The sequence below is a fragment of the Drosophila sulfurigaster genome, chromosome 2L (assembly GCF_023558435.1).
Source record: "Drosophila sulfurigaster albostrigata strain 15112-1811.04 chromosome 2L, ASM2355843v2, whole genome shotgun sequence".
NCBI lineage: Eukaryota > Metazoa > Arthropoda > Insecta > Diptera > Drosophilidae > Drosophila > Drosophila sulfurigaster.
The window spans coordinates 30,879,060-30,901,643 of record NC_084881.1 but is presented as its reverse complement, the minus strand read 5'-3'; the positions used below and the strand labels follow the sequence as shown (position 1 = coordinate 30,901,643).

The window sequence follows — 22,584 nt, the reverse complement described above, 5'->3', positions numbered from 1 at the left end:
CATCGAAACCTGGCGCAGCTGACTGACTTCGAGCACTTGTTGGGCACAGTCGTGTTGCTTAGCTGTTTCGATTAGGACGTGTTGTTCGCTTGAGCTCACGGTAAGAAGCGTTTTGACTGAGAGAATTAGTACTGCAATTAATTAGGGTATAAAAACTTCGTCAAGCTCCATAATTGCTTTTAAGCATAAGAAAAAAACCAAAAAAGTGCTTTATAATAAACTAAAATGTTTTGAGATTTTAAAATAGTGAATATTGCATACATCAAATCCACATATAGAAAGCAGCCTCAACTGCATTTTATAGTTCAAGAAACGCGCATGTGTGCGCGAAAAAAAAGCAATACCAACCGATGATAGACTGGCTTTACATCGAAAAGAAAGTTTTGCTAAAAAAAAAAAAAAAAAACATAAACAAAAACGAAAACTCAAGTCTTGCTGTTTGTTTATTTATCGCAGTTCGCTTCGTATTTTCTTCTCTAAACATTGACTTGCGCGCACATATTTTTTTTGTGAGCGCCAGCCTAAAACGCGTGGAAAATTCAAATGTGGCCATTAAACAACGAATCTACCAAGATATACCAACAACGCTAATGCTAATTCATTTGATGTGCAGTGTTTTGTTTAATATAATTTTCGTGGCAATTGTCATTGCAACATAGTCAAGAAATCAGAATAAATTGTTTCTCGAAACAAAGGGTATATCGTAAATGTTGCAATATGAGTGTGTGTATGTGTGAATTTTACTGTGTGCCACAAACTTTGACGAGAGTGTGCATAATAGAGAGCAACCAGCAGCTACGACAGCAATAACTGAACAACTACGGGCATATAGAAACAAAACTGAAATAAAGTGCAGTAACAAAAGCCAAGAAAAACGCCAACAATTCCAGTAAAACCGAAAACAAAAGCTTGAGTTCGAAAAAAATCTAAATTGAAAAATTGCGACATTGTCTTCTTACTTGCATGTGTATTACGTTCATACATATATACATACATACGTGTATGCGAGTACGTTGGTATGTTTAGATATCTGTTTTTGTTCAAAGTAGAGACTGGCTTTTTAGGCTGCTGCTGTTGCCATGCTGTTTGACTGTCAGTCTATGCTTGTATTTTTGTATTTCAAATTCTGCGAATTAAGCTGAAAACGTAAATGCAACTACAAGAAAATTTACAGTTACAGTTACAGTGACGCGCAATAACAAGAGCAACATGGAGTTTTCAACACAGCGTCAAAGCTTATACTGGCTTCTGGGATTATGTCTTTTCTTATTCAAAACAGGTGAGTTTGTTTTTAGTTTTACTTGCATTACTAGTTCAGTTAGGAAATCTTATTTAACATATATAAATTATAAAACATATGAAAGTAACATTAGGATGCTTCAACTTCAAACATGAAGTTCTAAGAGCTCGCAATCCGACTGCGAAACTGGAATTTTCTTAAGACTTATGCAAACAATTACGTGTTTGCAACGCATAAAGTAGAATACAAATATGTTAACAGAAGCTGTTGGCTTAAAGTATTTGCTATACACAGAAAAATAATAGTAGGTCGGTTGGTTATGATAAAAAAGATTTCAGGGTCACTTCCCCACATTGTTTAGGAGCGACTATTATACAAACAAATGTTTTCATACTAAGAAAGTGTTCAGATCATATAAAACTTTTACTGTCAAATAGTGCACACGAGCAATGTATATTAATTAGCCACATAAAGTCTGCTCATTATTCTGTAGAAAAATGTAAATTATGTATATGTATATTTTGGGTAGTAAGTTGGATACGCCAAACTCTTTGAACATTATTAGTATGGAAATTTTTTTCGAGTCTGCCTAAGAAATTATGAACAACCAAAACTTGTTTCGATTTAAGTAAAATTCACGATATACAAGACTTGAGCGAAGTTTGATGTTGTTTCATATACAATACATTCATGTGAAGCTATTAATTTTAGCACATCATTGTCTATATTTGACTTTTTTATTTTCATGTTCAATCTTAATTTGTTCACAGTTATTTATAAACAGTTATATCTAAGAAAAATTAAAATATTATTGCTAACGGTTGTTAGAATGAATAAAACGGTAACTGCTAATATACATTATAAATACTTTATCTTAGAAGAACATACATATTCAATTGAAGCTATTACTCAATTATTAATTAAAAAGTAAGGAATATTTGATGAATGGTGATTATTCGCATTATTTATTGCTTAGTTTTCATATGCAAATTCACATGAGCCAAAATGTATTGATCGTGCTCTTTTAATAACACGTTTTTTATGAATGCGTACTTCTATGAACCATATTTAAACCACAAAACATCCATTTTATTATCTCAAAATTAAAAAGACTTCGTTTTATTATTCAATCTAAGCTAAAGCTTTCGATCATTCGCTTACAGATTATATTGAAATATCGTGTGCATTACTTCGATTACTTGATACATTTATTTAAGGCATATAGAGTCAAATAACAAATAATGTACCACAATCAATTTCTAGCATAACAAGCATTCAAAACGATTGATCACCTTGTTTTGTCCACCAAGCGAAACGCACGATGTACATACATACATATGTATGTATATAGTATCTATGACTTATGTAAGCTATGCCAATCAGCTTGCTTATGACATAGATATTAATTGCATACCACGTAGTGACTCGAGTGGCATGAATGAATGGAGTTAGTGTTTTCATGGGAGAGTGTATGAAACCATATTTGCCATCAAATAAATTGCGGTTATAATAACTGTTAATATTTGCAAACACAACACACTTAATAGTTAAACTTAAGTTACAAATATACAAAATATGCCAATAAAATAGGAGTCCAACATTTTAATTTAATGCTGGATTTGAAACCCGAACTTGATCTTTACAATTAATATTATTATTAAGTGTTATTTCGAATCCATATTATATTCTGATAAAAAACTACTATGTGCCCTCTTTTGATACTTTTTACGTTTTCATTGCCTTAATTAAAGGTCACGAAAAAACTACGTGCATTCAATATCGTATTTGTGGTTTTTAGTGAGCAAATGTTTTTTATTTCACTTTCGATTTTCACTAGCTACTCGTACATATAAGCACTTGTAAGCATATTGGTAAATTTTAATCCTATATTCGTAGATACAAACGTACTTTATAGTTGTGGACTTTATGTATGCTTAATCAAAATACAATGATCGGAAGAGGCATTGTCCAAACACGCGAGTACTGAAGTTAAAAGTTTCTGTATATAATTACAGCACAGCAATTGCATAGGTAACCCACAAGTTGTCGTATGCATACGATTCAGTTACTTATACGTATTATTATTATTATGCAAAGTACGTGCTATCAAGTTTCGCATTACTGATAATTATTCAAATTTCCGTTTCCATAAGAGAAATGAAAGTGCGAGCATATATTGAGCAGCTGTCAGCCCTGTTCACAATGCTTGAGTCTCACTTTTGAAAACATTATTGTTTTGTGTAGCTATTGGTGGCAACTAAATTAATAAAGTTAGGATCACTAAAGTTAGATAACCCAGCTTCCAAGCAATTTGCCAGCAATCGAATTAAAAGGGTGTAATGCTTTGAAAGAGGTACCTAGTCGAGTCTTTTCCTCCATGTTGAAACAATTTTGAGACCTTTATACAATTTTACAATAAATTATGCATAGTATATAGATCCGAATAATGAAACATGCATAACTGCAGTGACATCATTATAATTCTTCACATCAGAAAGGCATCTAACTTTCTTGCCCTTAATGACACTATGAAATAAAGCGACAAAAATAAATGTAAAATAAAACTGTTGGTACATAAATTATAAGAAAATTAGGTAGTAAATAAATCCCATCAAAATAATCCATGAAAAGTGACAAGCTTTCCATTTTGTTACGCTTGAATACTCATATCAACTTGGGGTTTTTTTTTTGACTACATGCGGTAAGCGGTCGAATTCACGAAAACAAATTATTAAACGCTGTCGCATTCATGAAAATAAATAATTGTTGATTCGTATTCAAAATATGTGTATTCAAGAATGATGACTTCTTTCTTAATAATACGAGCTTGAAAATATGTCTATGAATTATCTGCTTTTTGAATAAAAGTCAATGCCAAATTAGGTCTGATCTCTTGAATCTTTATTTGGAAAATAAAACAATGTGAGGATAGTGTTAATGAACACCGTGCGAAACAGTTGTAGCATGCGGAAGGGCATTATTAAATTATAAGATTAGTTGACAATCCGCCTTCTCCAGACTTACTCTTTGTTTTTATTTAAAGTATAATAATGTGAGAGCTGAATTTGTTCAGACATACATACATATGTAGATACGAGTTTATGACGTAACATCACTTACACTGCAAGTAGCCACTGTACACTTTCGTTTTTTCCCACTGGGTACAAGCATAACAAAAGACTTAGGCAACGAACTACTCAAATGCACTACGAAGATTCATAAAAATGCACATGTTATACATGTTCAATCACATGCACATACTATATTTAGTGAAAATACTTGTGATGTTAAGAAAGGGTCTTTGACTTTTACATTTCAACAGCGATGGATGTCGGAATTGTACTATATTATAATATTTATCAAAAGTTCAATAGAGCAACGCCTTATTAGCTCAAGTAAAGTTATTGAAACTATCTAATATAGATTTTTTATAAGTGTTAATACATCTTGTTAATAATATAAATTACATTGAATTACATTTCTTTTATTTTAATTGTATTATTAAGTCATATATGCAAGTACAACGCGGTCGAATTTACTTACAGTCTGTACAAAAGTCAGTACAAAACTATTTTCAATGCGTAACGAGTGCTATAACAACATACCTAACCAATATATAAAAACTTTTGACGTCTCTATAACTTGAATCATGAAATAACAACAGCAAGTTACCTTGACTGGCACAACTGCTCCACTTTACACTCTAACACCTGTCTCCAGACTGCTCTCTTTTTTCACTCATGTTTGAAAGCTAATGGTTGAATGCCTGGTGAAGATTGCGTAAAACTCTTAATTTTTATGATTATTTTATGCGCGTTTCACATTTACGGCTCGTTGCTTCAAACAGACAATCACCAGCAACGCCGATGGGCATTCGTAACACAATATCATATGAACAGCCGACTCCACACCGTGCCTTTATAATTGATTGAATAGTCTGTGGGCCCAACATTCTTTTTTGCCTTTTCATAATAGAATCGAAAAACAAATGACGTTCCGTTGTATGATAGATGTATACCTAGAGTAAGGCAATTATTATTTATCGCCACATATAAATCTGTACATTGTTCTCATAAAATATATATTCGACTCTGTATTAAGACTATGCAGATATACACTATTATCATACATATTCACTTTATTATCAACAGCAAATAATACAGCCTTTAGTAGTGCTGCTTACAAAAATTTATAAGAACATTATTATTATTAACATAGGGAACCTTTTAAACCAAAACCTCTCTAGGTTATGTATTACTGTCTTGCATTCGGAGTAATTTCATTGCAGTAATTTCAAGGTTGCTACTGCATATACATATGTATATAAATATTAAGTCAGTAATTTAGAAAGGCAGTCATGCTAAATGATTTCAACAGCGTCATGGGTCTTGGGCGTGAAAATGCGGCAAGGACACAGTCCAATTTAAATGGCATGCCAGATCAACAACGTATTAAAGAGAACAGAGAACGTGAATCAATACATACAAAATCTCTTACTTGTATGCGACTCAGTATAAAACTTACAAATAAGGTATATTTAGATTATTTATTCCTATTTTATTTTGTAAATAGTTTGTATTATTTAGTTTAGATACACTTACATATATGCAGTATATGTATAGTAAGAAATAGCCGTTGTACTCACAAAAGCTGAACAGGACAGGGTTTGTTAACTTTAAAGGCTCATTCATATCTTTCATTGTCACATCTGCGCGTCGATTATTGATAAACTGGATTTTGCAGATGTTCAATAACCTTGACGCTTTTATTTTCGTTATTGTAGTCATTTTAACGATGGGAAGTCAAATATAGCAAGGTTGCCAAGGGCAAGTTTTCTGTTTCAGGTTGTAATTGCTTCTTCGAAAGCTAAAAAAATCTCAACAGCTTACAATTTTTAAAATAGTTTCGAATGCAGCGATATGTATTGTATAGTGCTAGCCTTTCACTTTCACTTACAACACATATTTAATATTATGTATTTGTATACGAATGCACATATGAATATATGAAGTTACTTTAGCTAATCGTGCGACAGCTTTGCAGTGACAACATATTTATCGATGAATGTTGCTAGAGTAGATTATATTATATAAGATACTGTTTCTCAGTTTGGTGCTCCATTGGGTGGGCAATTGTAATGAGCTGCTTGGTGAACTGATTGCGCGTTAGGCTTTCAACATTCAGCAAACGATTAATCATCCAAAGAGCTATGATTGTTCGGTTAACCAATCGTGGCTATAGTCAGCAATACAGTATCGAAATTATGTCAGATCATGTGCTGGGGTCATCAAACGTTTATTAACGTTACATAGTTCAACTCTAGGTCTTTATCAGTGCACAGCTGGTTAAAGTTTGTGATTTTCTTGTAATTGCCATATAAGCCAATTGCTTGATGCAGTCATTCGTGTTTTTAGTTAATGGTTTACAGCGTTGCAGCAACGTCAATTCTGTTAATCACAGCAGGAACCTGATGGGGGCCCGTACATTTTCAATGCCGCCAAAGGTGACGAGGGAGACGAACCGCAAAATACATTTAGTAACTGGTTGTGATTACAGCGCTGAGTTTGATGACATTGCGCTTAGTAGCGGAGCTTGAGCTTCTTTATTTGTTATAAAATGAATTTATTGATGCGGTTTTACTGACACTGGTCAAACAAGCATTAACGCAGCGGCTAAGTGTTACTTGCAATAAAAGTTTTGGGTGATTGTTTGCCGTGCAGTTCACACAACTTACATGCTATCACGTTTAGTTCAAAGCATGGAAATCTTATTGAATCATTTTCAAATGCAAAAAAGATTTATATCTTTGTAAAAATAATAAATATTATTATAGATTTTTCATAATATACAATCTGCAGCAACAAGCATGTACATACATATACTACATGGATTGTACCGATTGTTTGAGTTGTACAATACTGTTACAAATAGACATTATTGAAATTGGCGCAATGTAAGAGGTGACAAACTTAAAACATACATATTTACATATGTGTGTAAAAGTAAAGTTTAAAAATGCAATAAATTTGTATAATCTTGGCAAAGGGCGATGAATGTGCTACATGTACATATGTATACTGCGAGTCATCGTGGATACGTAGGATTTGCTGGTAATGTAAGTACTTCATCACAACAATAGTGACAGTCGCCGACAAGCCAAACCAGTCAGTTTGAATACCCCTACAGATCTACCAGCCGCTGCCTTAAGCACGCCTTCTTGCACTTGGAGAGATACCTTTGTCCAGATTACATGCTAGCAATAATTTTGAACATGTTCATTCTTGACTATCCCCGTCACTTATGTTGTTCTTTTCGTACCCTGACATTCAAGCGCAAACTTAGCAGAACATGACTCAAAATGGTAGATATTGCTCGGATAATCTGTTTGAACATTTTGCGTGGACACATGGTATGTGAACAGGGTCCATATAACACTTTTTGCATAAACTATTTCTTGATTAATCGCAAAGAATATATTTATATTAATGAGGTTACTTGATTTAAGACCTTCAACTTCTTCTGTATGTGCTCATAATAAAAAAAAAAGCCCTATGGATTTTTTTATTTTACCAACAAGTCTTCAAAATTTAAGATTGACATTCACAATCACGAAAACCGGATAAATATTCGAGACAACAATTTTTTTAACAAATGATATCCGCTTAGACAATCTTTCTGCGAAACATGTTATTAGTCATCGAATTATTAACAACTAGTAAGAAAGCCACAGTCGAGGGTGCTCGACTGTGAGATACCTGCTACCCATTGTGAATAAAATCAATACAATGAGGTATTAATTTTAAAATATACCAAATTAATATACCATAAAAAACCTAAAAATGTACCAAATGTTATATTTGGTATATTGATATAGTACTACATTCAAAATATACCATAGAGGGAAAAACGTACAAAAGCCAAAGCAACGAAGCCCCGTATATTGATGTTTTTATATCATAATATCGTATATAACGTATATCGACTCGGCTGTTGATGCTGATGACTCCTTCTACCTATTACATACATTTCCTGTCGGCACAAAGTTATAATACCCTTTTACATTATGAGTAGCGGGTATAACAATAACAAAATAAAACAAAATCAAATACAAAATATTCTCAGGGAGACAAACATTTGCTTAGTTATAAAGGTGAAATAACTTAATAACCACCAATCTTGTATTCAATATTTATAAGTATTTCCATACATATATATACATGTGTATGTGTAAGAATGTCCGTCAAAATCGTTGAGAGATACAACATAGAAACTTCCGACTTCAAGTCCCAACCTCAAAAAGGCCCCTCTTCTGTTAAAACTTGACGACTTTAAGCCTTGACTTTGCTTTTTCACACACCTGTCTGGCTCGTTTTTCAATCAATCTGTACAATATTAAGAAAATATTTTTTTTAACGACGCATTTTTGCGTGAAATATATTTGCGAAAATATATTTGTTAATAGTTTCTTTTATTACTAACATTATTAAATTTTGTTGGTGCTGTGTATAGCGCCTAATAAAGTTAATTTTTGTATTACCTGTATACATTTGATAACTTCAGTTGCGGACTATATTATATATCATATTTGTTTTGCCAATTAAACAATTTGATTAAACGCTGTTAATGAAGTTGAAGCGTATGCAAGCATAGATATATAGTATTTATAATACGCTCAAATTCCATTATACAAGTATGATGTAACTTAGCTTTACTAGGTTAATGGATATTTTGATACTTAAGCATTTCTTAAGCGTAAAGCCATTTTCGTAACAAAGGCTGTTAATTATTTTGGCATCGTGAAAATAACGAAATTTTGAAGTCCCTTTTAAATTAAAACGACATTTACTCTATTTCTGTTGTTAAAGCACTTAATTTGTTTTATTCACTATTTGTTGAAATGTACACACAAATAAAGAGTAATTTGCATAAACCTAAGCCCGAAGCTGTACAAGAAAAGTCGCTTTGTAAACCATGGCAACACCTAAGACCTTTTTCAAATTGTGCTGCACTTAATTCTTGACTATAAACGCATTTGAGCCACATTTAGGTGCTGCATACATGGCTGTAATTTTGTTTTAACACGTTTAAGTATTTATCTACATGTGTGGTTCGTAATTGTTGTTAGCAATAACATATTTTTGGTTTTGTAAACTACATAACGTTTGTTCAAGTTTAACGGGAAACCCAAGTAAGCAGGCGCAGCTTGTTTACTACATGCTTTTGCCGGGCATCGACCATACAACATTTTTCACTTCAAATTCAGCCGTCGGCATCCACTTTCAGCTTTGTGTGTATACACATTTATTTGTATATTCATTTATGTATATGTGAGTATATATGTATACTATTTATATATAATTGAAAAAACCTAGTAGCAGCATTGAAAATATCAAACGCATAACTACTTGCAGATTTTAGTTTGATTTAATAGCTTGTTATTGCAATGACCCCGATGATTTTTGTAGCCGATCGTATCGATTACATGTTTAATTTCATGTAAAATATCTCTTTTGCCTTACTGGCTAATGAAAAGGTGAAGGCCATATTCGGATGTTAACTAAAGTCATGTCGCTCAGAGGTGCTTGTTTTACTAAGGTTTCTTATATGAGGTTTTTTTCGGTTATTCGTACCATTGAGTTATTCATACTGAAATAATAACCTAAATTTTTGTAGAAATTTGAAACAATTAATATATTTCAAATGTGCAATATAATTTCTGCCTCTATAAAAAATGTTAACGAGAGCAAAGGTGGCACACAGTTAAAACAAGTAAGAAAGCTACAGTCGAGTGAGCTCGACTGTGAGATACCCGCTAACCATTTTGAATAAAAGCAAAACAGTGCGGTATTAATTTTAAAATATACCAAATTAATATACCACGAAAATACTAAAAATATACCAATGGCGTTTTAGTGGTACAGTATTACTTTCAAAATATACCATACAGTGCAAAGTATATACAATATATAATAATATGACATAACATATGCTTTAAGGTCGGCGATGCCCCCCTTCTGACTGTTACATACATTTCCTGTACAAAGTTCTAATACCCTTCTACATAACAGCTATTTATAAGCCTTTTCAGTATCATATGATTATGTCTGTTTGAAGATTGAACAGATATTTAATAGGAGTGCTTAATTCATTTGTATATTATTCGTTCTACCACCTTTGTTCGGACTACAGCTTAGGTTATCTGCGCCAGTTAATTTAATTAACATTATTATTACTGTGAGTTTCAAGGATTTAACTCGCGACCATTGATAGTCGTGAGAAATGGTAACAGCATTAGTTGTTGCAGTCGTTGTGCTCTATATTTATGAAATACGGCTGCTACATGGTATAGTTGGCCACTCCCAAGGCTTACGTAAGCATGGGAACGAACTCAGCACTCTGAAATGTCTCAGCTGCAAAAATTAGTGTGGGATTTAACATGCTTTAATGCCAAACAATTGTTATGTTAAATTGAACAATGATTACAATTGAATCTTTAAAAATGGGTGATGATTCTCATACCCTATATAAGAATGGCTTTAACTGTGAGAACATTTTTAAAAGACAAAATAAAGAAAGAACACAATCTTACAGAAATATTTAATACTGTTTTAGATTATTATATACTTATTGCCTGTTTCATTAAGAAAAACTTCTATTCTACTTGTCTTTTTTTCTGATTCTGTGAATAAGATCCATTACTACCGCCTAATATATGACTGCGATAGCGACCGGCTTGAAAGAAACAATTATTTATATGTATTATGAACATGTTGGCGTTCACCTCTTGAGCAATAGCAGCAGCCGTCTCGACTCTTCGACTTTTATGGTGGTTGGTTGCCATGCTGAGGCGTAGATCGACCCTGAATGCTTTTCTGTCTCCCCTCGAGAACGTAAACTGAATTAAATATACGTAATTAAAATGTCATTTGATTTGCTTGGAGCTAACGCTTTTTAATTTAGACTATTCCGTTAACTTATGTGTCGAGCTAGCGATTGTCGATTTGTTCATGTATAAGTCCACCAAAATTGCAGAAAAAGAATATATAGTATTTCCACAGTCTAACACAGTTTATTATTGGCGCTTATACCGCACACTTTTTTGATTGTGCTACAGATTTGAATCGCAATTGTTTCCAAATGGCACACCCAAAATATGCTGTGGCACCTAAATTCACAGCGCAAGACCGGACACAGTTGAGTGAACTCCGTTCACTTTTGAATTCTAATGCCAAGACAGCGCATTTTTTGATGATTACAAACTACATTCAAATACATACAAAAGACATACATATGTGAGTGAGAGTGTATGCGCTGTGTACCTGCAAAATTTACTTTGTACCTAAGTAACTCAGAAAACCTTGTTTTGAGTCTAAAATTATTGGTGCTCTAGAATGAGAAGACAATAAAACTATTTGTACGCTGTTTTAATCAATTCAATTTACACAATTAACTGCAATACTATAAATGCTTGCGGCATGATGAACAGAACTTTAGGAAGTTAAAAAATGTATTTGAAAAAATGAGGCTCCCGAAAAGTGGTAAATTTCATCTTATTCATGATTTGATAAGCATTTTGTTTAACAATAAACAAATAAAAATATTAGAAAACAAACAAGCTTTAAATGATTAAACTTGCTGAGCGCTGCATACAGTATATACATATGTACGTAAATATTCAAACACTTGATGGTTCACAAAATGTGCTTCAATTACTTCTCTTTCTTGCCTAAATCAGGTTGGGCGTGGCCTTAGTGGGTTAATGGTTTCTAATTTTTTTAAATTTTCAAGCACCTCATGGGTGGATAATTATATCAGATTTGTTTGACTTTTGGTATTTAAGTTAAGGAGTGGATTAACCTGTTGTCGATGGTTATATATAAAGGTAAGCTGCGAAATCCTAATCTAAAGTGCATACATAGCGAAAACTTGCAGTGCAAGATTTACATTTCCGACTCAAACTGAATCATATCTCAAGTTGATGTCGGTTTTGCCTATTTTAATAAATGCAGATTAGGAAGTAATAAAGATTTTCATACAGAACCTAATGATACCATATGTCAACAGAGAGTCAATTTTAATGTCACGTCAAATGCAAAAGCAACTTGTACCTCTGAAAAAAACGTAATAAATATATATTATTCCGAAAATTAAAGTTATTTCTGTTGACAGATGAAATAATCAACCTAAACCATTAAACTGTAAACTTTATATTTGTGTAGTTTTTTACATATTTTGAAAAAACTTTTCCCCAAGACAAGGCATAATTTAACGTATGTATATGAAGCTCTCTCCTTTATGTATGTACATACATGTACGATGGACTACATACATAAATGCGTACATACCAGTACAACTGCATCCGGCATTTCAAACAAATAGCAATAATAAGGGCAACACAAAATACAGCAATACATTGTACAAGTATCTTGGCTTGAGATTGGCAACATTAACCGCACCTCATGGTATCTGACGAAGATAGCCGCATACACCACAAACAAATATGAGTACCTTGACCTCTACAGTTGCAGTCAATGGGCGTTTTTCTTTTAAACTTAAGTGAACTTAAAAATGAGCGTCATGGGCATGGTACCGCAAATGTTGTAAAATGTACAGTTTAAATGCATCGCGGTTGGGTTGATATTGTTGGCTGTATGTAAATTTTTGATCGTTTGATAATTTTGGCTTTTGAAAATGAATGATTTACTGGCATTTATATCTATGTAGAGACGATAACCTCTTTAACTCTCAAAATTTGAAGCATTGGGGCAAAGACCTATTACATTTACATTGGATCGCGAAAGATGAATGTGTGTGTATAAAATTAAATTTGAAAAGTTAAAATACATCTCATTTACCACTTCTTGCAACAAATATTTTAAAACAAAAACTATCGTCGAATTCGCAGTTAGCCAAACAATAGTTACAGCTTGAAGCTCATTGCTTCAACTCAAATCGCTACACTATATAGTATATAGCAAACTACAGCCCACGGTAACGCTGTTGTGGCAACCGACTCCATTCGAAAGTGATCGATTTTGAAGCAGGCGTGGCTTGCCGCATTTATAATGCGCTCTAAGAGCTTTGCGCCACAGCAGCAAACTTTGATGTCGTTGTCTTTGTCGCTGTCGCCGTCGTTTTAGTTGTCGTTAGCAGAAATGGCGACGTCGCGTGGTCTAGTTGTTGCAACTAGCAGCAAGATTTGAAATAGCTTGTCTGTATGCTGGTGAGTGTTGTGTCTACATCTTATGCAATATTCTCAGTTTGACCCACTTTTGTAGTAGTTGTTTTTATACTTTTTGTTGTGGTCTAAGCAGGCGTTGCTGGGCAACATTCACTCTAACCAAAAACTATTTGATCGAAACGAGTTAGATTGTGTGTATTCAATAGATTCCTGAATATATAATAAATTCATTTATTTTTAATGTATAATGTCCGAATACGATCATGATTATATTCTAATATCTTCACTAATAATAGAATATAAATTCGCATTAGGGTCCTCAAACCATTCTGTTTTTTAAGTAATTCTCTAAAAACACTGTTGATCCACATATTGTACTGTAAATACAAGGCTTATGCTTTTACATCATTTGATGCAACATGACAACAATATGTTGCCTATATTTGAAAGTTTGCTTTCAATTAACATTTTTCAAAGCTGCAAATTTGATAAAAAATCATGTGCCACAAGTGTCATATTGCCAGTCACAGTTAAGTAAACACCAAGCGACGGGCTGCCATACTCGCCACTGCAGTGCTTTCACAAATGCTGCGTGCTACAAAAATCAAACCTCTTAACTGAATGTAATGACTTGTACAGGTGACTATTCCATGCGGCTTGAGCAATCAAATGAATAATAATATATGAACAGTAATGCCAACTATCTTTTCAAGAGCTAGTGTTATCATGAACCTCAAATTTCCGAATGACAAGAAGATTGTAAAAAAAATATCAAAAGTTTTTTTTTTCAAAAATGTTTTTTAGGTAATTTATTGTGTTAGGGTATTTGATAGCTATGATACAAAATTTCAACACAAATACATGTACATATATATGAAGCGATTCAGTGCTAGCCAGGAGCTTTGTTGCACAACTGCCAAAAACGTTTAAGTTACTTTTGAAGTGTAACCATTGAAAGTGGGGTTCGCAGCATACATATAGCTGACCGTAGTAACTGTAGCAATATGCAGAAAACCGGCAAGTGTTACCAAGTTGCATATTTCCTGTTTGTGGTCCACAAAATAGTGGGTTCCAATATAACTCTCACTTTTTCACTTCGCTGTTGCAATACTAGACTAGTATCAGCACATTCAGATATCGAAATGAAAAGAGGCTTCATTTTTTTTTTAGACATCATCATTTTATACCACAATAAAATATGTGCGAAAGTACAGTAATGTGTTCGATCAGGTCAATAATCAGCTTAGGATTTTAATTAGCAGCTTTTTAACTAATACTGGTTAATGTATTTAGAGGTCGCATACATTGAGAGAGTTAGACTGTGTTAGCAATTGGCATTTGTCGTGGCTTAACACCCAGGAAGTTACGGTAACGGCACTCGATTAGAAAGGAAAATCCCAACTGCCGATCGCAGACTTCCTGCGCACATGCAAAGCAATTGAAAGGCAGCTTAAATGTTGCTAACAAAAGAAATAGTAACCACAAAAAATGTAGCAAAATTAAGGTTGCCTTGAGGTATCTAATACGCCTTCTTGTGGAATTGTGCAATCGATTGTAAACCGAAAAATGACGAATGATTTATTTATTTATCTATGAAGTGTACATTTTATAGTGGACCGCACCTATCGTTGTTATAAGATAAGTGCTTTGTTATTCTATGTATCTACCTAATTAATAGAGTAGGCAATTTAAATAATTTTGTAAGTTGGTAATTTTAAATGTATTTTTATTATAATTCATAGAACACTTTTTAATTTATACTCATACTTTTTATGACTTTATAAAAAGCTGTTTCTTATGATAAGACCAATATATGGATGTCGTAAATTTTATTAAAGCTGTCATATCAATAGATAGAAATTACAATAAAAACAGTCTGGATATTTAACGGGCTGCCTTTTTCTATGCTGTGTATTACTTTCAATAAAAGTCGCGTAATGTGTTGCACTTATTTTTCAATAAGTAGAGCAGCAACAGCGTAGCAATCGACAAGCACCAAATAAACTCACAAAAAAAGCCAATCAGGCTTATGGCCGAATTACTGAGCATTGCATAACTACCCAGCCACGCTCTAGCTCGGGCTGAGTAAAGCCAGGCCAGGTACACATTTTGCTTAGTGGAGCAGAAAGTACAGCAAAGCAACAATGATTCGACAGTTGTTGTGTTGCCAAGTGTGTGTTGACGCTTGCTAAGACAAATGTCATCCCAGGTGAACACAGCTTTAGGCTTTTGCATGACCAATTGCCTTTGGCACGTGATTAGCTTACTTTTTGCGCCAGCAGTAGACTCTGTACTTGCATATACATATATAAAGTACTATATATCATTCACTAAAGATTGTCGTATACAGTTGCATTAGGCGTACGGGACGACGTACAATGTTTCTCGCGATAATTACACAATTTGCGATGCGTGCTGTTTGCTGTTCACTGTTTGCACTGCATGCTAAGTAGATCTTCTCCAACAGCCTTGACATGATTAGCCATATGTGACGTGCAAGCAAAAGTATTAGAAATAATGTATGTATAATATAATATAAAGAAGTTGTCATGCTCAAGTTTACGCTTGACTCCCTGTGTCAGCATTGTTTGCTCTATAACTGTAGTAAAGCGCAACATTAAATTAACATTTCATCTACGGTCAATTATTGTAACAATGCCTGAAAAGCTTTTTGGCAGTTACGGACTGTGTCTGCCTTTCAAACGGTTTCTTATTTCAAAAAAGTGAATGTAAATTTGTTTTGGGAAAAGTTTCTTTAACAAGCCAAATATATTATGTAGCTTGAAAAAACCTATGAATTTCAGATTTAATAACATGTCTGGTCAAAAGCACAAATTTTGTAGGTTGTAATAGCGATGGAAAATGCATAACTCACTAGCTGCTTGAAGCAATATAGGTTATGTTATAGAAGCAACATGCTAATATAGAGTCATTGATATATTTACTCCACTTAAGCACTAAATACGACATACATCTACAATTATGAGTCACATTCTTAATTTGAGTACAAACTATTTGATAAACGAAGGTTAACTGAAATCGTTACAGAACGGCTTCTTGCCTAACTTTATTGTCTTGCAAGATTTTACGCTTATACAAATATACTTTGGCAAATAAAAGTTCAACAAGTTGGGTAATAAGAGTAAAACAACTTCCGCCCCAATTATGACAATATCTTAGGTTGGGCGAGCAATTCGAATTGGTCGCGCCATTGGCTTGCGGCTTTGGTGCAATAAGTTTGAATGCATCGAAGTTCAATTGAATTCAAATTGAGCATGAATTGCTTGAAATAATAATCAAATTCAAGTTTTTATTAAGATTTTCATGATTTTTGTGGAATTGGACAAGCATTACTTGAGTATTTTTTTTTTAGTACGTTTTTGATATTTGGTATTTTATCTAACTTAACTGGGAGATTGAAACATTTCAATGTATCTTTTAGGTACTTGCTGTGCATTGGATTAAAATACAAAAATACTTTGGCAATACTTCTGAATGTTTTTAACAAATCCCTTCTTCCCTGTCTTACAGGATGTATTGATGCTCAAAGCAAACGCGCTTCACGCCTAACCAATTCACGCAGCTTTGGAACCAATGTTAAGCCAACCAGCACAAATGGTATTAACTTTGATTGTCCCGAAGAATTCGGATACTACCCGCACCCAACTGACTGCACACAATATTATGTCTGTGTATTCGGTGGCGCACTCCTGGAAAGCTGCACTGGGGGTCTTATGTATTCACATGAGCTGCAGACCTGCGACTGGCCCCGAAACGTGGGTTGTGAATTAGTGGATAGTGGGACGTCAGCGAGCTCGACAGATGTTGGTAGCGCCCCACGTAACAAAGTACAGCAGCAGCAGCAGCAACATCAACAACACGTTCCTAGCCGCATTCGTTTTGGAGCCGCATTTACTAGCCCAGGCTCGACCCAAAAGGCAGCCACAGTGCCACCACAATATCATCGCTCGCCGCCACAGATAATTCAGGCACAAGTTCAGCATATACCACCGCCACCAGAATTGCGTGTGCCGCCAAATCCTATAGTCACGTCTCGTGGGCAACCGAAGACGCTCTTGGAGTCTCAAGAAGAAATAGCCAAGGTGAGTGGCTGACAAGCAAATAGCAAGATCTGTCGTCTACCAACTGCTTATGTATTTCCAGCTCTACACCGAGGCAGAGGAATCACTACCACCCGTTGAGGAGGAGGAAAGCGATCGACAACAGCGTGTTTATCGTGGCCAACCGAGTACTGTTAGCCAAGTTCAACGGGATCGCGACGGAATAATACACCAGGCCAGCATAAATGCCATACCAAATCATGGAAAAATTGGGTCATATACTTTTGGCTCTGCTTACAGGTATGTCTAGTATCATTTTGGCTATCGTTTTTAACTAGCTCTTCATTGTTCGTCGCTTTAGTTTTTTTTTTTTTTTAAACTGTTCTTATAGTTTCCAAAAACTGCAAGCCAAATTTAAAATTCTCTTCAACTCATTGTACTACTCTCTTTTTCTCATACAATGCATACTGCACTATATCTATATTTTGCTCAAAACGACACACCAACTGACTGAAAAATGCTTTTTTGGCTAAACTCTGTACGCAAACAGCGAAAGCTTGAACAACGACATAACAATTGAACCTGAACTGCCACATAATCGACTTGATCTAGACAGGAGACGCAAACGACGCAGTGTTATTGGACTAGCGATAACTACGCCAGCGGAAATCCAAAACGATTCAAATATTTCTAGTGAGGTTATGGAGTCAGACAGCAGCACTAACACTAATTTGGGCAGTGACTCAAATAACTCTCAAGAACATTTCGATGAGGCTGCCCCAACTATAAATCACGTACAAAAATTTTCATCGAAATATAGTATAAAAAAACATGATTACAACCAAAAAGAAATTGAGTTCGGTGACGAAGACGAAGACGCAGACTCTGATTATGAACAATTAAATGATGATAGGAATGATACTGACATTGCAGAATCAAAGCGACGACCTCGTCAGTTAAGACCTTTTTCGCATACTTCTCTAAAATGGCCAACGAATAACTATCGATCCATTGACTCCCCATCTGCGCATCAATTGAATACACAGAAAAATGGTTATACATTTGGCCACTACAATCCGTACCTTACTCCGCCCAATCAACAAACACCCTCCAACCACAATTATAACGAATTAAGCCAGAACCTTGGCCATAAGGCTTACCCACAGCAGCAGCATCAGCATCAGCAACAACAACAACAACAACATCAGCAGCAAGCCCCGAACTACCCATACGCTCAAAAGCCAACATTAGTGTATACAGGCTATAACTTGTCATTGCCACCGCCTCCGATAGAAGATGACTTTCGACCCATTCCTGGCAACTACTATGGTGCAGCTAGTTCAACTAGTTCGAGACCATCAGTAGGTTATCAGGAGCAATCGCAAAATACCGATTTACTGCCCTACCTAATACAGCAGCTGAAAGAACTAAAAGAACGTCGTAAGCAAATTCAAACTGAAAATTTTGCCTACTTTCACTTGGACAATCAACCTATAGCCCCTACTCAGTTAACAGTGCACACAACGACTCCACGAACATCTATAGAGTATTACTCCACACCTAAACCACCGCAACAAGTAACTCCGATAGGTCACTATGCCCAGTACAGTACAATGGGTGGATTTTATAACAACAACAACAACAATAAAGCAGAGCAGGCGCCAAACCATTCAAGCTATCCGGTCAAACTTATATCTCAGTATAGCATTGGCCAAGGCCAAGAGCTGCAAAGTACTACAGAAAGCAATTATTTTCAGTATAATATAATTGCAAATCAAAAGATGAAAGGTGTTTACAACACGGCCAAGCTGAATCAAATAGAGCATGCTGCGGTCAAGGTGCGACCACCAGTCACCCCACTGCAAGTCACTCCAAACTTTAACATTGTTTCAGCGCCCGATTTGTCTAACAACAAGCAGGTTATTCTTCATCAAATACCGTTTCGGAACATCTCAAATCTTCCAGTGGGTATCACTTATGCGTCCAATACAACTTTACCTGAGTCATATCAGACGTTTACGAAATCAATGAGTTCTACTGCGCTTCCGAAACTAGAGTCACCAATATCGTTGGCAACACCGAAGCCACACTTGACAAATTTTCAATTTAACATTAATGAATTTATGGCAAACCTAAAAGCAAGTGATCTAGCCAGTTTAAGTCCGGCAGTAAATCCATTAATCAAATACTTTAAACAGGTAAGCAATGATGGAAGTGGCAATGTGCGTAATGCTTTGATTCTTCGTCGGCCCGTAACCAGTACGGCATCAGTCACAACAACTACCCGATCCCCTCAGAAAACCAGACCAATCGTGGCCAGTGAGCCAGTTCTCGCAACCACTTTAGCAACGACCCACATTGTTAAAGGATATGAAAGTTTCGACAACAGCATAAGAATGCATAAATCAAAGGAAAATGTAACATCAACTACTCCCTTGCCCCGACTCAAAAATAGTGGCTCTAGAACAACTACTACGGACACACCTGTTGAGTTTTATGACGAGGACTATGATGATGGAGTTGATGAGGACATATTACCACCATCACAAATGCCTCCTTATATGCCCATGTCCGAGACGATGGCTCCACCCCGCCCGCAAGTGACTACTGATAGAACGACTACTTCCATGCCAGAAAAAAAACAGCTTCAGACAGGATTCATGCAAGCAACAACAACTCGTCGACCTTTTCCTCATTTTGCACAACACAACCAGCCTATTCCAGGTGCTGGAGTTCCAGCTTTCATCAGTTTTCCAAGCGACATATTCCAGGAACTGAAGCAACGACTACCCCAATTGCAAGGGAAACCCTCATCTGCCAACCAAAATATCCGTGTCCATTTGACTAGCACTACCACAACAACAACGACAACAACACCTGCTCCAGCTAAAATACGTCACACTGTGCGGCCGCAACGCACCCGCGGACAACAAAAGTGGCAAGCACACATTGTGGATACTTCAGTTGTAACAGAGCGCTCTCAAAATCAAACCAACCAAGGGGCTGCTAATGGCAAAGCTAGCATAAGCTCTGGTAGCTTGGGCGGTCAGCACTTAAACTCGATACACAGCTCCTCAAATGTGGATAGACAAAGGTAGTTATACAAGTCGCTGATGATTCTGCTGTTCAATTGTTTTTGGCTGCTACACAAATACAAATACAAATACAAATACATGTACATAATTATATTTACAACTGCCCGCAGGCACAACTGTTTATACGTTTACGTTCTGACCTTACCCATAACTAAACAAACCAAAAATCAAAACCGATGAAACTTACAAAAGCTGTACAGTTGACTAAACAATTTTTTTATGGACTGGGCTACCCTAACCAAATTTTCTACTGCTCTAACCATCTTAACTCATCATATAAACTAATAAACTATCCATACTTTATGTACTCTGAATTTAAGCTCTTACTACTATTACCATACTACTATCATTTTCCATTTTTTCCCCCTTGTATCATATGAAAATCATTGCGTTCCTACTTTATTGTCATATGTATTATATTGCATCAATATTTTAAATAATTATGAATATTTGTTAATGTAAATAACTTGCGCCGCCAACTCGACTCACAAAAATTGTATGTGTAAAGAGTTGATTCATCCTCACCGTCATCGCTAACGGCGCAGACAACCGATAACATATTTGTACAACCCAGCTCACAAGCTCCACCGCCACAGTTAGAATCCAATCGTAACTACTACAATACTACATCCATATTCAATCACGGGGTTGGCTACCAAACACCACAGCAGGCGCAACAACAACCGACACCATTCCAACAACCGCAACAACATCAGCAACAGCAACAGTCGCATGCCTTATCAAATCCCTATGATTCATCATACTATTCTGTTTACGACGACGAAATTGATTTGTACAGGGATATTGAGTATCAGCAACAGCAACAACCACAGCAACAACCACAGCAGGAACAACCTCAGCAATACCAGCCTACTGTTCGCCAGCAACAACAACAACACTCGACCTATCGGCCCTTGGAGATACTAACAACTTCAACGCCAACACAAAGGCCACATTACAGTAATCAGCCTGCATCTGCATTGAGCTACAACACGGACTACGATGATACCGATGTCAATGCGCAGGTATGTATAGTTTTTCAATAGATTGTATAGTGCACCATTTCATCTATAAATTGCCAATAGATTGAACAGGACAGTGTATATGATCATCCCACACGCACCCCGCAAAGGTAAGTAATTTTTGTTATTTAAGGCCTCAAATCGCACATCGCGACTCAAATTGAGTAGAAACTTGTTAACATGCTAACTAGTTGTCAGAAAATTGTTTCGTACACACAATTTGCATTCGACTCAATATTTAGTATACATACATAGATATTTAAGGAATTAATAAATGCAGATGTTTCCCCAGTGCCTTAGCAAAAGAAATTTACACAATACACAAAATCACCATCAAAATTTATCAAACATTTTCATCTCTTATTCAACAACACCCCCCGACTACACAAACAACAAACAACATCTACAACAAATCTATCAATCAGGGCAGAGGAAGTGACCATTCAGACTCTAGATGGCCGGGCCATTGCATCGACAACGTCGAGTCCTGCAGTTACACATGATGCACGCAACTACTACGACGCATTTACCACGGAAAATATGAGCTATGAGGAGCCTGATTTTAGCTATTCCAGCTCAGCTGAGTATGCCCATAATTCGCAAGAAGACTACTATCATAGTGAGCACGACTCAGAAGCGACTGTGCGTCAAAACAAACCATCTAAATCAGTGAACACAGGCGACTATTATTTGATCGCCAATGATGTCGCAGAGTCGACAACACAATTTAAAGTTGGAGCAACTAAAAAATATACAACGACGCCACCAACGCCAGCCTTAAAGTCGACCTTAAAGTCATTTCCGGTGACAAGCAGGAGTACAAGCAAAACTACCACAATTACCACACAAACCACTACAAAGCCCCCCGTGAAAACAACAACACTGCAACCTTCAAGGTATTTCCCATGCCACTCGATTTGTGAAATTCTCTTACACCTAATTAAATTTATAGACTATGTCTATGACTAGCTGTCTGTTCATACGG

The 22,584-nt window shown here is 35.6% G+C and overlaps 1 protein-coding gene across 1 annotated transcript in view; it reads left to right on the top strand.

Annotated features, from left to right (window-relative positions):
- Positions 1 to 22,584, top strand: part of LOC133838836 (mucin-2) — a 31,026-nt gene continuing 8,442 nt past the window's right edge. The window contains 8 exon segments of the mRNA XM_062270064.1: positions 1 to 100; positions 1,175 to 1,279; positions 16,953 to 17,524; positions 17,586 to 17,782; positions 18,033 to 20,576; positions 21,086 to 21,602; positions 21,663 to 21,709; positions 22,025 to 22,495. Of these exon segments, the coding sequence (XP_062126048.1) occupies positions 1,210 to 1,279; positions 16,953 to 17,524; positions 17,586 to 17,782; positions 18,033 to 20,576; positions 21,086 to 21,602; positions 21,663 to 21,709; positions 22,025 to 22,495 (4,418 nt within the window). The 5' untranslated portion in view covers positions 1 to 100; positions 1,175 to 1,209.